Source organism: Phlebotomus papatasi, chromosome 1 (genome assembly GCF_024763615.1).
Source record: "Phlebotomus papatasi isolate M1 chromosome 1, Ppap_2.1, whole genome shotgun sequence".
NCBI classification, from domain to species: domain Eukaryota; kingdom Metazoa; phylum Arthropoda; class Insecta; order Diptera; family Psychodidae; genus Phlebotomus; species Phlebotomus papatasi.
In genome coordinates, this window is record NC_077222.1 from 20,430,996 (window position 1) to 20,445,725 (window position 14,730).

General features: G+C 31.7%; 1 protein-coding gene across 2 annotated transcripts in view; it reads right to left on the reverse strand.

Moving 5' to 3' along the window:
- LOC129798156 (equilibrative nucleoside transporter 1) overlaps positions 1-14,730 on the reverse strand; it is a 42,692-nt gene that overhangs the window by 25,438 nt on the left and 2,524 nt on the right. The window contains exons 1-2 of one of the 2 annotated variants that reach the window (XM_055841158.1): positions 10,428-10,564; positions 6,491-6,685 (exon numbers count right to left, since the gene is read on the reverse strand). In XM_055841158.1, the coding sequence (XP_055697133.1) occupies positions 6,491-6,569 (79 nt within the window). In that variant the 5' untranslated portion in view covers positions 6,570-6,685; positions 10,428-10,564. Of the gene's footprint in view, positions 1-6,490; positions 6,686-10,427; positions 10,565-14,730 lie in introns of those variants that run through there. The other variant, XM_055841157.1, reaches the window with a different exon arrangement.

Here is a 14,730-nt window from a genome sequence, read left to right on the forward strand (position 1 = left end):
CAGAAGAACCGAGATTTCAAATATGTTGATATCCCGAAAAAACCGAAATTCAGAACGAACTCTTGAAGATCTAAAATCGAAAATTCCGAATGGGCCAAATTCAGAAAAACCAAAATTCCGAATGGGTCAAAAGCCTAAAGAACCAAAATCCCGAATGGATCAAACTCCTGACTGGGTTGAAATTTCAAACACTCAAAATCCAGACTGGGTCAAAATTCTAAGAACCGAAATCCCGAATGAATATTAACCAATTTAATCCTGATTGGGTCGATCGATTTTAATCCCGAATGAGTTGAAATCCCGAAGAGAAAATATCTCAAATGGATCCAAACTCCAAGGAATCAAAATCCCGAACACGTTAAAAGCCAGAAGAACCAAAAATCCCGAATGGGTTGAAAATCCAAAATCCAGAAGAACAGTATAATCCCGAATTAGTTGAAATTCTGAATGGTTCAAAATTCCGAAAACCCGTATCGATCAAAAATCTGAAGACGCAAAATCAAGAATATAGGGGAATGTAGGCAGCCTTCGCACATTTTTTCGTGCTTCATATTCAGGACTTTTTTCTGACTAAACTATAAAATGGGCAGTGAATTGCACTACACCAAAAAGTTCTCTGATCTTTTAAGTTTCTATACATGACAAATTCACTATCATAGAATTGTTGGTTTTTCTTGGACAGGAAAATGAAAAAAAAATATGACGATTTTTGCGATTCTTGTCCCCGGGGGCAGCGTTCACACGATGGGGGGTTTGGGTTCGTCATTGCTTTTTTACTCGAAATAAATTTTATACACAATTAAAAATTATTTTCCGATTGTTATACTGTACTCCCGTGAACCCGTGGAAGCTATCACTGCACTAAAAGAAGATCCTTAAAACACATTTTTTCACATTTTCTGTAGCACTGTTTTTTCTTCCGAATGAATATCGCAAAATCGACTATGAACATGTTCACGCTGTTCACACTGTCAATAACCGTCGTCTCATGGAGATGGGAAGGATACTATACGCCTGTCGAAGAGGAAATGACCACGAATGTCTCACTGTGGCTTATGAAGCTTTAGTGAGGTTATGATTTTCCAGCTGGAGTTGTTTGATGGATATGCGAACTCTCACACATTTAGTGTTTGAAACCACACACAGTGTAGTACTTGCGAATTTTCCGCTACCGTGAAAATAATTTCCCTCCGATGCAAAAAATTATTACGTAAATATCATCTCAAGTATACTCTTCATCCACTGTGTAAGTGATTTTTTTTTTTTAGAAATGAGTTTAACTATGGGAAATCAAATGGGATGTGCGTCATCAAAATTACCCATTTTGGGACAATTTTGTATTTGTGATCCTAGCACATAGAAAAGAAGGGCTCGGCTGCCTATTTTTACAATGAAGATAAGGCTCATAAATACTTAACTTATGGCTAAGAAATGCGGAATCAACTCTTTGGAAATAAAGAGAAAATTCGCATCGTTCGAAAGCTCACACGTACAAAGCCTGCCTACTAATATAAATAAAGATTATTTTAACTCTTTCGGATTTTCTTTTTATTTTGACCCTTTGAGACTTCCATCCATTCTGGATTTTTACCCTTTTGTGAGTTTTTAGCTATTCAGGATTTCGACTCATTTCAACTTTGAATGTTTCGAGATTTTGGCTTTCCGAATTTTGATTGCCGCCGATTTTCCTAAGTAAAAATATAAGGAAGAGGTAAAAATAATATCTTATCAGCGTTATAATACTCAGTTTACGTTCGTCGATGTTATTATAAGTCACAAGGTGTCCATGTCCAGGCTGAAATGAAAACCTTCTGAAAAATATATTTCTTTGCTTTTGAGCATGTCCTTAAAATCACCCGGATGACCTCTTTCAATACTATAACTCAAGATTAGGAAATATATATCATACTGAATCAAAGGAATATCTTTGTAAGCGAATTGAACTGATTTCAAGTTCATCAAATAAAAAAGTCTATTGTTCAGTACAATTTGTAAAGGCTCTTTAAGTATTTTTCTATATTTGACCTTCAAAATTCCAAGAAGGAATAATTCAAGGGCATTAAAATCTATGGACAAATTTTCGACTAAATATACAGCAAAATACATTCAAAAATGATTGATAGTCCTTAAAATAAACCCAATATAGGTTTCCAAAGCTGAGGATGGAATTCACAAAAAAATTGAAGGTCAAGTAAATGATTTCAAAGTTTACTTATGAGGAATCCTCCTCCAGATAAGCTAAAAACGCTATCTTTAACGTTTTGGCCTTTAGGTCTAGTAACGAACTAATAGATAAACAACAACATGACATCTTTATCAGAAAATTATGTCACATTCTGACCACAAGAGAGTAGAAAGTCCATATGTAGTAGGTGTCAGAAAATCATGGGGTTATAAATTGCCCTTTCTCGATAATGATTCATTGTGTTTACAGAATCTTGTTACAAAGTAATAGGCGATTATTCAGTTTAACAGTACATAAATTGCACCATTATAAAACGATAATTGAATATGCATGTCATTAATTCTATAAATATTTCTACTAGGCCATCATTCGCAATTTACTCCAATGAAATGTTAACGAGTTTACTCTTAATTTTATTTTACTAATTAATATGGTGATTATAGTAAATGACTCTATAATATTGAACAATACTATAAAAAGTTATTACAATCTTGTTAATATACATTACAAACTTTTGTTAGTACATTTTTTAATCTTTTTAATTAAAAAAATTACTTTTATCAATCCTATGAGAGATGTTATTTTATATCCTAAAATTTGAATCTTCGTTAGAACTAGACTTACTTTATTAGAATTACAAAAATATGTTTAATTACTAAAGGAAAGTTATTTCCTATCCATTTCTATAATAAAACAAAATCTCTTATTAACCATTTATCAAACGGAATAATTCTTTAATAGAAAAATGCAAATGCATTTAACGTTCTTGGAAATCCAGAATCAATAGCTTCCCAAAAATTACTAACATTTTCTTTAGTGCATTATAATACTGAAATAAAAATTTATTTACAATTTCAGTCCTGTATGGAATGCAACGAAGAATTGAGTTATAAAGAAAATTTTATTGATTTAGTTGTAGCTTAGTTGTGAATATAGGACATTGAACATCTGGCGCATATTATCACAACAATCTTCAATGATAAATTGCTCGAGTTTTCAAAATATTCTTGTTTTACAAATTACTTTTGATTTCTTTCAAAGTAATAGCTAGACAGCACGTGATATAGAAAAAATAAGATAGGGGAGGACGGGGCATTTGGTCATTTTGAAGTAAGATATGTTAATCAGTTTTAAAGAAACATTCTAAAATTTTGCGACAAAAATAAAGATGTGTTCTTGATATTTTACAAGCTCAAACGGTAAGGTCAAAAACCCTTTCAACCTTACCGTATTTTTCCTTAAAAACCACTTATAAAAAATTAAAATTCTAATATACAAAATATTGTAAGTAAAAATAATATTTTAAGGTCGATATAAAAATATAAAAACTTTTTAAAATATTACAAAAACTTATTAGCAAAAAAAGTCATTCACCGATTGAAACGAATTAAAACTTATTTTCTTGTAAATTAAAGCTTTAAGTTGAACTTAAATGTTTTTTGAAAAAAAAAAGTTCTATTTCACAGCATTTTAAAATCAAATTCTTGCCTTTAAAACTGCATTAAAAAATTTTAAAAACCACTAAAAATGTTCCAGTTCGAGGATTATCGCTGTAGGGGAATTCTGTATTAGTATGACAATGTCATATGACATATTTTTCGTGATAAACCAGACAACGTGAAAGCCCAGTCAGAATCGAATGGTCATTGCAAGAAGCTCTATGAAGCTCTTAGTAATTGATATGAATCGAATTTTCGATTAGTTCTTCCGAATTTACCACATGTAAACTTTTAAATTTGTCATATGACATTGTCATACTTTACAGAATTCCCCTACAGGTTTTTCGTGGTTAAAAAAATTGGGCAATTTATCTTTAGATATTTTTCATACAAAAATTACGAACTGTAGACGTCCGCCAATTGAAAAGTGTTGTGTCATTAGTTTGTCATTTTGTAATATTTTTTTTCGAAAAAAATTATTTAAGCACTTTAAATATATATAAACATAGACTAAAAACTCAAAAGAGTTCAGTCGTTTCCTGTACTTAAAAAACGCGAGAAACAGTTAATGTGTTGGCTTCTGGCTTCTAATTCAGGCTAACCCCATAAAGTAAAACACCGCAAAATGTGTATTAGAGGAGAGCCGGTATGTTTAAGGCACTTTTTATGATTTGACTTTAAGTCACTATTTCCAAAACTCAGAAAATTATCTTGAAATTTGGTATAGCGCTTAGTATACTTGCTATAGATTTTATTTTTTATAAAGTATAGATTTTATTAAAATAACTCAATAATTAGTGTCATTTTATATTTATTTAAGGAGCTACGTGGATCTCACAGACTAAAATATATTTCCTTGACATCTTTTTTCGATAAAATGCAAATTATTTAATTCCAACTTTTAAGCATATATAAAAGCACATTTTAACTATTTTCTGAAATTTTCATTTCCCCTTTTCATAATTTTAAAAATTCAGCCGTTTGGACCGGAATTTTGGAGACGGTTTTTTGAAAAAAAAAAAAACTTTTTGGTGGACAAGATTTCTCAGTGTATTCATCTGACAAAAAAAAACTAAATATTACCTGTTAGATGAAGAGTTAAACACGTATTTGACATGGTAGAATTTCTTTTTACCTCGATCACAACTTATTTTACAAGACAAAACACGGTGCAAAAAACGCTAAAAATTGCATTTTATTTATAGAATTATGCCAAAAGTTCTGTTAAATTTTTTTTTGACGTCAGAATATACTCTGAAAAATCTTGTCTACGGATAAGTAGGATAAAGTGGTACGAGTTGGACAGGGCTTTTTTCTTGATAAATTTAGTACTTAATTTTTATTTGCATATTTTTAATGCTTTAGTTTTATAATTTGAATCCTAGTGCTTAAAAACAAATTTTGTGGTGTATTTATCAAGAAAAAACCCATGTCCAATTTGTAACTTCGAATTGTATAACTTGTAACACTATGTCCAACTTATATCACTTTCCAAAAATCAGGTTCCAAAGGCTGAATTTTTAAGATTTTGAAAAGAAAATTCCAAAAAATATAGCTAAAATGTTGTACTTTTATATGCCTAAAAAAACTGAACTAAAATAAAATATTATTATTTTGAAAAAAATTGAGAAAATATAGTGTTTTCCAGTCTTTTATTAAACTATTTAACAACCTTTCGGAATACTTTCTCAAAATAGAAAAAAAAGTATTCCACTTGCCCCGTTCTCCTCTATAATTCATTTCACATTTGCAGAATTTTTCTCAGAAAAACAAAGCCCAAAAATTAAATCGTTTCTTCAATCCAGAAAACAACGATAATGGATATTTGAGATAAATTTAGACACAGTATACATGGTTAGTAATTTCGGCCGGAGGCAAACTAAAATATGATTCTCTCTCTCTCGGTTCAATAACAATCCTCAGCATCATATACATATTTACAGATTCACGAGCATGTTCCTGTTTACAACTCAATCTCACGTATTAGTAAATCACAATTTGATACATTTGATTCAATTTTTCCTCGCACAACTTCCAAGTAAAAATGTTCATTACTTAAAACACAAAATTTTCCAGGAAAAAAGATGAAATAAAAAAATCAGCAATAGATTTAGAGGAGAATATCAACTAATCTACAAATTACTCTATAAATGAATTAATAAAAAAGAAATCTAGATGATAAACTAAAATATAATAAAAAACACTTGATGGACATTTAAAAATGTTTTAAGAATAATTTTTCCTTACTTAATTCGCGCACAATAAAATATCCAATTTCCCTGACGGTATGGTCTGCAATCAAAGAAAGACGAATAGAAAAAAGGGAAGAACGTATACCAATAATGAACAATTTATTGATGAGTGTGAACTTTTTTCTTTCACAAAATTTCACTGACTAATTCCTAGTGAAGAAATTTCATGAAAATAACCACTGACTTTTCCCTCTCATTTTGAGCTCAATATCATTTGCTTTTCACATTCTTTTTTTTTCTTCTTCAATATTCAGCACTTTTTCGGTCCTTCTTCAGTTCTTGGGCAAACATTTCTTTTAGAATGTTTGTAAGCAGCAAATGCGCTGATACAAAAATTCTTTTTCTTTTTTTTTTGCAAAGCCCAGAAGTCTCTCTTTTTTTTCCTCAGTGGTCGCCTTTTAAGCTTCTTTGGTAATTTTTTCTACTATCACCAAAGCAAAACATACATATTTTTGTCGATAGAGCTCACTTCAATTTCACTAATGCACCTTCTGCTTACAAAGTCTTTTCATCCCAAAAAAAAAAACTGGGACTTATCAGAAATATTATAGCAAGGGAGAGGATGTTTGAAAAGATATAACACAGAAGAAATAAAATGCAATTTTTCTACTCACTTGGAACAATTGTTGCGCCTCCATTTGTTCTCTGTCCCGCCAACAGAGATTGTTCCTCCTTCCGTGACATTTTCTGCATTTTAATAGATTTTTCCCCCCTTATTTGTAAAATTTCTTCTTTTTACTGCTTTTAACACAACCAACTCTCAGCTGAATATTCAGACTTTTCATACAATGTTGCTAACTTTTTACTTTCTGAAACATACAAAAAAAAACGAAAAACATATATTTTATATTGCATTAGAACAAGTTTAACTAAAAGAAATGACAAAAAAAGTGATAGGCACAAATATAGAGGAAACCAGAGTAGATTAGTCAACAATTGAAATTTCCTTTGTACACGGTAAAAACTTTTGGACACTGACCCAAAATATTGGAACAAGTTATCCTTGGAACAATTTTTTTTTGGAATCGATTTGCACCTAGAAAAGATATTTTTTGTTCCAAAGTTTTCTTTATAGGGTAAATGTCCTAATTAAAAACCATTTCCAGACACTTTAACTTTGACAGAAGATTTAACACATTAAGTTCATATTTTTTCGCAAGAGAATTACATAAATTTGCTCCTTGACTCTTTTAGAATGTTACAGTTTAGTGAAAATTCTTTAAATATAATTTGAAAACTTCTTAAATACAAGAAAAATACGCGAGCGTAAAATGCTTCTAATGGAAACATATTAATCCAAATGGAGACAAGGGAAAGTTTCTAATTGGAGACAAACAGTGTATAAGTGATACGGCGACGAAAGGCTTCCAAAACCTTGTTGAGTTGCTCTTGAGTGCAGGATTTGTTCTTATTCTTGGTCTTTTCTCTTTTCCCATCTAAAACAATAACAAAATCTCTCCAAAAAAATCATATTTCCAGGGTTTCCTATTAAAGCATTTATAGGCACTTCAGAAAAAACACTTTTTGTTCACGAAATAGGTAATTATTTCATTTGAAAACTTCACGTACCGTTAACAATAAAGATTAGCATTTAACTAAAATTAGCCAGGAATATGACATAAATATTAAACAAAACGAATAAACAACAGTCACCTCATTGTGTTTTTCATTGGAAAACATGGTCGATCGATGAAAAATTCGAGGGTGAAAAGGTATATTTTTAATTTTTCTCCGAAATTTATAAATTAAAATTTGTGAATATGAATGAATTTTCGCTTTATTTGGAGCAAAATTAACTAAATAATGAAACTGTGGTATGGAAAATATATAAATATAATAATTTAGTACTGTATTTATCGTGAAAACAATGATGTTTCCATTTGGAGTAGCGAAAAATTTCCATTTGGAGCAGGTTTTGAATTAGCTTAATTTACACAAATTTTGTTATGAAATGCAGTTACAATTTTGTTAGAGTTTTCTTTTGAAACCGTTTTGATACAGTGGAATATCTGCAAATTTGAGTTGATTTCGTTTTATACAAATTTGTTCCTGAAATTTGGAACAGAATTTGTTGCACTCGGCTCTTTTGTTCCCATTGTCAGGAACAAATTGGTACATATTTTTTTATAACTATATTATTCCTACATCTGGAACATATTTGTTCCAGATATATAAATATATATAATATATATAATTGGTGAAAGGTCGTGTAGCAAGTCAAGCAGAACATGTGGCCTCTAATAGCTCAGTTGGTAGAGCACTCGTCTAGTTAACGAGAGGTCTCCAGTTCGATTCTGGGTGGAGGCAGGAATTTTTCCTATCTCCACAAAGAAAAAATTGGATGATTTTGAGTGTAATTTGTTCTGATTGACGATTTCTCTGTACACAAATACAATTAACATTAAACTAAAGTTCGTAAAATTCTCACTATAAAAAATCGTTCTAGGACATCAATAAAAGAGATGGCAATGCGTCTGAGACATTGCGAGCTGCTCGAACTTCCGAGAAGGAGCTCTACTTTATATTCCTTTTCGCAAATCTTTCTGGTGCATATAAAATTATTGTCGAATTAAATTTGTCTATAAATCACCACAAAACCATCTTGAGGATAAAAATTGTTCAAGAGGGTTTCAAAAAATCATGAACATTTTAATTAATTAATTGACCAAATTTGGTGAAAATTAGACCCTCTATGTTAATTAAATTTTGACCTTGAATAATCCAAGATAACGATTTTTCTGGCGATGGGAGTCGACATGTTCAGCTAGACTACCTCCTAAGTATATCCAAAAATATGAATGAAATATCCAGGACCACTTTTGAGAAAAACCAAAAAAAAACATGCTTTTGGACGGGATAGAAAGGGTGGGGAATAATTTGGGAAAGTTAGTTCGCTAGAGAACATTGACTTGTGGGAGGGGGTCATCGAAGACCGAAAGTCAATATCTCTTACCCTTTGGCAGCGAGAATGGTTAGAAATTGAAAAAAAAAATGGATTCTGGAAACTGCTCTCTCGTGGAGTTCGAGCAGTTAAAAAGCTATTCAGCAGAAGCATGAGAACGTTTTTGTACCCCTTTATCTAAATTCGTGGAAAGCGGCGAAAAATAGAACAAAAAACAAAATTTCCTAAAAAAAAAACAGTTGTCGATATCTTTTTGCTAAATGTCCTAATCAGAATTTTATTGATTTTTAAAAAAGATCAAGTTCATATAGAAATTGAATTCTTTTTCAAATTTTCGAGAAAACTCGATGCGTTCTTTGTGTTCGAAAAACGATTTCTTTTGGGGATAATCCTCCAATGTGGTCCCCTTCTTACTAAAATCTTGGCTACGTCCTTGACACTGATTAGACGCAGAGGTGTGCAAGAAACCGTTGAAACCGAATTAACGTCAAATGAAACATGTACGTCAATGGTCAAAACGCTACTATAACAAACTTAGTTTGACGTTAATTCGGTTTCAACGGTTTCTTGCACACCTCTGGATTAGAGCCTCATATAAATCCTGAATCTATGTAACCGCAATCTATATATGCAATACTGAATATTTGTTCTTGGTATCCGAGCTCCCCCCCCCCCCTTAACCATTTGCTAACTGAGCCTTTCGCCGTGTCTCCACTACTTCTTGTGGCCTTTTGCTGCTGTCTAGGCGAATTCTCTAACCACTGAGCTATGAGGGCACCGGCTCTAATTGCTTTTGCCACTGATCTTAACCAATTGCTATGTGCACTTCAATTCGAAATGAGTTATTTTCGTATATGGACGAAATGTCTACCTAGGCATCATCTAACATATTTCCAACGTGGTTTTGAAGGGGAGCTGGGATTGCTGCTCTAGTTAGTCGCAGCAACGGCCGCACAGACGGACAGACAGCACAACGTCAAAAAAATCGAAGCTGCAGATTTACAAAACTCTAAATACGACCTCTTAGGAGGTAGGGAGTCGAAATATTTGTAGTTCAAACATCTTTTTGACATTTCAGAAAAAGTAATAAATGAAATCTAGATCTAGTCATCTCGCTCTCTTTTACACAGGCTTCAGACGTCAGGCTTAGCCATGTTGCTTAACTTCTTTAAACTCCTATCAATCAGAATTTTTTGGAATTTTTTGATTTAGGATTGGATATTAAGGAAAGGATATTATCAATGTAAATTGCTTGTTGTTAAGGATTTCGAGAGCTAGACCTCTAGTCTGAAGATCGCTTTAGACAGTTTTTGAAACATGTTTACAAAACAAAAGTTATCTTGCGCTAGGCAAAAGCATTACGACTTCGCTCAAATTTTACAAATGTAATTTAATTTAATTTAACACACAATGAATCTTTGAAAACATATTTCTGTTATTAATATTAACACTATTGAAGTTCCAATACACCTAAATTACTGCAGATTTAATATTTATATGACTGTAGTCTCATTCTATCACTTCACAGTCTATCGAGAACTTTGTGTAAAATACTTTAAAAATTAAAGTTCATTTTTTGACAAACGCTACTTCGAGAAAATATATATAAGACACTCTGCTATAATTACATAAAATTGCTTTTAACTCACAAGAAATGCACGATAGAAGAAATTAACATTTGTCTTTTAATTGAATAAAATTAGAGGAAAAATCCATTGTCTTTCTGTAGGCGGGAAAAGCTCTCTTGTAGTATATGTCAGTTTCAGTGGCACAGAGAGACTATTGCAAATTGCGATTTGAACAACATGCCCAAGTCCCTCTCAATAAGTATAACTTCAATGATAATATATATAGAGAGATTCTCTCATACTTTGACACAAATAACTCCAGAGGGTGAATTATTGAACGCGCACACATAAACTTCTCAAAAGTTTAACAAGATACAACCTTATATCACACTCTTAAATCTCTTCGTAACTTTACTTGAAATTATTTGACAAATATTATTTTATTGAATGTTAAAGTGTCGAGAAAATCTTTTGATACCCGCCAAGAAAAAAATCTCTGATTTGATAGCACTTTGCAAAGTAATTGGTCTAGCAATTGATAGTCGGGAACTTTAATCAGTTCACAACCAATAATTCAATTGATCGCATTGAGCATTGAGACACGATGTCATCAAAATGATTTAAACAGAAGAAAGAGCACTGTCCTAGCAATTTGCATAAATGTGTTCCAATTAATTTGCATTTTGTCTTCACGCCACACTGTCTGATGTGCAGATATTTTTGTTTGTGCCTTCTTTGGAGCTCGGAGCTCACTTCTGTTCCCACCCATTGTTCCATCGTCCCACAGAATACATCATACAGACTACAGACCATTTTCTTCATTGACAAAGGCACCAGACTTCATGCAATCTTGTTGGAAAATTTGGAATATTTCCGGCAAATTAAACATTCTCGGAAATCTCAGCTTTATCACTTCTTTTTTTTTTACTTTTTAAATGTGCAAAATTATCAAGAATTCTGTAAAATGTGCTTCTGAATCCGGCTGTTGAAAAGTTGTGTTACGAATGCTATCAAGAAGGGTGTGATTTATTGGAATATTTAGATAAGATTTTAGATTAAGTATATACCGTACATGAGACTTGTTATGAGTATTCCCACACTATACAATTGCTGTGCAATAATTTAGCTTAAAAACACGTGAAAAGAATCTAACCTAAATATATAGACCATACATTTCAATACAAAATTTGAAAAAGTCTCAATTCTTTTTATGAATTCTTTTAAACTTCATACAATTTTTTGTCAAGCCACAAAACTCAAAAATAATACGAAACCATTCCATCGCCGTTTTAGCATTGATACTATCCCCAGGCATTTAACGCATTATACATTTATTTGTTTAATTTGGAATTAAGTTTTATATTTTAAATATTATAGTTTAATGCAAAACTTTAACTTATCAATACAATGCTATCTCTCTATATGCACAGTTTGGGTACTTTTTTTGACAGTTCTCTCTCTGAATATGCACCACTTTTTTCGAAATTCCCAACGGTTTTTTTTTCTTCCTTTTAATAAATTATCATTTTTTTATTGTTTTAGAATTCCCCGTGTTATTTTAAATATAATATAAGACAGAAAAAATAAAATTAAGAAAATTAAAAACAAGAAAAATTAGTTACCAAGAAAATAATTTTCTGTATTACTTTGTCAAAATGTAAACAAATTGATTGTGAATGCAACCGACACAAAAGCTGTGCATATAGAGAGTGTGCATATAAGAGAGACAGCACTGTATTGCATATTAGGTGAGATTTTTAATAATCTCACCTACTATAACACTATGCAACACGATTTTTGGCACACGGATCTCACATGGTACGTTTGGCAGAGTTGAGTCCCCTGATCAAGAATCTGTTCTTGATTTTTCTCCTATTACTGCACAATTTTCTTTAATTGTTTTTTTTTTGTTTTTGCTGTTTTGTCACATATTATCAATTATTCCTGCGGTTCTAGTGTATAGAACTTAATAAATGGACATTCGTTGGAAAGGTAAGTAGTTGTGCTTCAACTTGAAAATTATGTGATATTTTTTCAAAAAATCCTTGGGGGCGGAAAAACAAAATCAAACTAAAATTTCCCAAAAATTACCTAAGAAAGCAACTTTTGAAAAATCATATAAACTCAACTAAACTAAATATTAATGTACTCTCTTTAGCACACAATAGATTTCACATTGGGCTATATTTTCGCCATAGAAGACATTCAGCTCCGATACCTCTAAATGCCTTATTTTTTAATTTTTACCAGAAAATTTTCCAGAAGAAATGCTCCTTTTTTTGACCAGATTGTTACCAAGTAGGGGAAGGAGAGGTGGGCCGTCTTTGGAATGTATGGATGAAATTTAGAATTTAGAAAACTCTCGTTAAATGTTACAACTATTTGAACATAGAATTATCATCCGATTTAATCAAAGGTCCGATTAATCAAAAAATCCATTTTCGAATCTTCGATGTCGAATATCTCGGAACTTCCATTTTCAATTTTGATGAAATTTTAGTATGTTATAGCTGAGGTCAAAAGATTTCCAACGATGGGTCGCACTTTGCCCTAGCTCTACCCTGACCCGAGCTATAAAGGAAAATAACCTGACCGGACCATATCTTCAGTGTTTATGAAACGATTTCGATGAAATTTTATTACTTTGTATCTGAGATAGAGACTGTTCTGACGATAGGTCGCAACCGTCCCTACCCCACCCCACTCTACCCTGACTCTTACTATATCGAAATTGATCGGACTCTATCTCTAATGTTTATTAACCGATTTCAATGAACTTTTTCTTCTTTTGTTGGCCTTCCTCGCTCAGAATATTTTAACCATTTAACAGTGTTTTCTTTAATATCCAAAAAAAGTAGTTAAATAATTTGTCTACGGTAATTAATGGTCTACTGAACTGAAAAAAACCATCCATTCTTCATTATCTCTTTCTGTTTGGGCGCCAGGTGAAAAAAGGTAAAGAACGCCTCCAGGCGGTCATATCGGTTCTTAAGGCATAAAAGACTGAATTTTTTTTATTGAAAAATAGTGAACAAATAATAAAATCAAATGAATTTTAAACGTTTTTTATGGATGAATGTTCTATGATTCTCTAAGAAATGATAATTTTTAGGAAAAAAACGTTTATAATTTTTATAATTAGACATTAATGAAGCTCAATGAGTTTCAATGAGACTGATTTTATTTCACGATCTTTCACGATCTATCACGAACCAGCTCATCTTCTGGTTTTATTTCACGATCTGTGACATTAAAGGACGAATTAGGGAATTAATCATCACTGTTGAAGTCTGCTTCTTTATCAATTTCGCTTAATTCGCAGAAATCGACCATTTTACTCATTCTGAACAGTCTTCGTGTAATCTGAATTGTTTTCCATGATTAATATCTTGCAAAATAATAATATATTTTACTAGAACAACCAAAAAAATTAAATAAAAAAATAGATAATTTTTGAAAATTGTACCCTTGAACGGATAAGACCGCCCACAGGCGATCTTCCTTTTTTTCTTCTTAAACTCATACTTTTAGTTTTTTCACACTTATGAATTGAAATATACAAACTAGAAGAACATATCTTTCAGGAAATAAGATTCTTACTACAGTTGGATTACTTTAAAACAATCTTTTTTGCATTTGAAAACGAAAAATGTCGCGAACGACATTTTGTTGTTTTATCTCTGACCTGTCACACAAAACTGAAGATGGTAAGCAGACGAAAGGTCAAAATGAGTTCAGCTTCAGAAAATAAGTTAGTAAGACTATAACTGAGGACACTGTATATATTTCAACTTCAAATAAGTAATATTACCGCAGTAAATACGATCTATAGAATGACCGCCTGGAGGCGGTCTTACACATGAGAGGGTTAATATCCTTGAAACATAGAAAAATGATATTTGCTCTTGTATACCATAGATTTAAAAATTTTGTTCGAGAGGAGACATACACAGCGTTTCACCTCGAAAAAATGTTAAACAAATTCAATTTCATCATAAAAAATGATTCTTTTATGATTAACTTCATTCCAGACATGGTATTTATTGGAAAATTTTAACCTCTTTTCGTTTTTCCAAGTATAACCCTGTTGTTCAAAATCTATTTCTAACTTAGTCAGGACTCATCTGAGAAACTTTTTAACCAAAACTTTCCTATAGAATACCTTAGGATGACGTGCTAGATTGATTTCGACACATTGAACTATTTGAAAATCCTGAATTGTTGTTGTTTTCTTAATACTATTGGCCCGTGGAACCAATGACCACCAAAATTCCGAGTCTTATGTTTACGTAAACACCATATTGTGTTATGGATTTTTGATTTTCGTAATTTAATGTAGTCAGCTATGATATTTACAATCATTCCATGTGCTTTCGTAGCTTCA